Source organism: Chaetura pelagica, unplaced genomic scaffold (genome assembly GCF_000747805.2).
Source record: "Chaetura pelagica isolate M959 unplaced genomic scaffold, ChaPel_1.0 scaffold50, whole genome shotgun sequence".
Lineage (NCBI taxonomy): Eukaryota > Metazoa > Chordata > Aves > Apodiformes > Apodidae > Chaetura > Chaetura pelagica.
The window spans coordinates 681,112-683,015 of record NW_009952366.1 but is presented as its reverse complement, the minus strand read 5'-3'; the positions used below and the strand labels follow the sequence as shown (position 1 = coordinate 683,015).

Genomic DNA, 1,904 nt, shown 5'->3' with positions numbered 1-1,904 from the left:
CCGTCCCTGCCTGCGAGCTACGGCAGCGGCACCGCCGGACATTTCGGGGGAGCAGAACCGCTTCCCGGGGCGGGCGGACGCTCCGTCACGGGGCACCGGGATGCCCAGCCCTGCCCGGCACCACCCGTGCTTGTCCGGCCTTCCCTGGGAGCGAAGGAGGGAGCCCGGTCATTAACACCACGGGTGCGGCCCTAGGTAAGGAGAGAGGCTCCTTAAAGAAAATGAACGAAAAATCAGTCCCGAGTGGTGCCTCCCGGTCACACGGCTCTTGTCTCGGCTACGTGTGTCTGACTCTTCAGGGCTTGATCCCTCTGAAGTCAGTGGTGGGTTTTAACTCCGGGGTCGGGTTATTATTTAATTACTAGAGGAGAGAAAAACTGTAACACAAAGAGCTTTATTTTACAATCCAAGAAATCCGTCTGTTCTTATATACAATATCACATTCCACCATTTAAATATATATTTGTTATGTTTACAAAAGAAAAGACAGTACTAAAAGTATTTACAGGAACGAAACGAGGCGGGAACTCTTTAAATACGACTAATACGAAATGCAACCTACAGCTTCCCTCAGACAGGAATGAACTTTCCGGTGAGTCTCAGACAAGGTGGATCACCGGTACAGGTAAATACCTTAAATTTAAAAAAAAAAAAAAAAAAGGGAAAAAAATAAAATAAAAAAAAGGAGGGATGGTCTATGCAACACAATTTAAAGGAAATAAAACTCAGGAAGAAAAAAGGGGGAAAGTCTGTTTGGCTCAAGTCAATGAGAGCCATTTCCTTCGAGCCAGGCAGGTGTACCTAACTCCGGGGTCGGGTTATTATTTAATTACTAGAGGAGAGAAAAACTGTAACACAAAGAGCTTTATTTTACAATCCAAGAAATCCGTCTGTTCTTATATACAATATCACATTCCACCATTTAAATATATATTTGTTATGTTTACAAAAGAAAAGACAGTACTAAAAGTATTTACAGGAACGAAACGAGGCGGGAACTCTTTAAATACGACTAATACGAAATGCAACCTACAGCTTCCCTCAGACAGGAATGAACTTTCCGGTGAGTCTCAGACAAGGTGGATCACCGGTACAGGTAAATACCTTAAATAAAAAAAAAAAAAAAGGGAAAAAAATAAAATAAAAAAAAGGAGGGATGGTCTATGCAACACAATTTAAAGGAAATAAAACTCAGGAAGAAAAAAGGGGGAAAGTCTGTTTGGCTCAAGTCAATGAGAGCCATTTCCTTCGAGCCAGGCAGGTGTACCCTGACTCGACCTTAACAAGGCCCCTGCCTGGGCTTTCCCCTGTGTTAATTTGCTTCATTACTTAGTTTAGAGGGAAGGGGGTGGGGGCTCCATCTCCGTTAAATATACTACCAGAACAACCGGATTTATTTCTCCACCACTTCCTCCGCGCTGGGTAGTTTGGGCTCGTCGGAAGAAATACTGTCCACTATGGAAGAGAGACAGCGAAGGCTGCTGGAAGCCGACGACTCGACGACGGAGCCTCCTACTGAAGGAGAGAAAAGGGATTAAAGAGCACACGGTTCCTTCCCGCCGGGCCTGCGGGGCGGGGTGCGCGGCAGCCGAAGGGTGAGAGACCGTCGGGGGCCGCGACCGGGAAGGGGCAGCGACCGGGAGGGCAAGGGAAGGGCGATCGGCTGCGGCGGCGGCCGCGGGGCGAGTTACCTTCCGTGGGGCTGACTCCTAGGGCTCGGGAATGGTCCGAAACGCTTTGCCAGTCGGAGCTGCAGGTGCTCAGGAAGTCCGAGCTGGCGATCTGCGGCACACGCAGGCGGGGCGGGAGGGGGGAGACACGGGGAGAGGACAGGCATTAGTAAGGTGGCTCGCAGCTCTCCGGGGCGGGCCAGCTGCCCGCCGCAGGCCCCCGCAGCTCATGCG

The 1,904-nt window shown here is 50.0% G+C and overlaps 1 protein-coding gene across 2 annotated transcripts in view; it reads right to left on the bottom strand.

The window, feature by feature from the left end:
• Positions 1-1,393: 1,393 nt before the first annotated feature.
• The window catches only part of MYF6 (myogenic factor 6 (herculin)), a 1,400-nt gene continuing 889 nt past the window's right edge, over positions 1,394-1,904 (bottom strand). Inside the window, exons 2-3 of one of the 2 annotated variants that reach the window (XM_010007990.1) lie at positions 1,692-1,782; positions 1,394-1,515 (exon numbers count right to left, since the gene is read on the bottom strand). In XM_010007990.1, the coding sequence (XP_010006292.1) occupies positions 1,394-1,515; positions 1,692-1,782 (213 nt within the window). The remainder of the gene's footprint in view (positions 1,516-1,691; positions 1,783-1,904) is intronic. The other variant, XM_010007991.1, reaches the window with a different exon arrangement.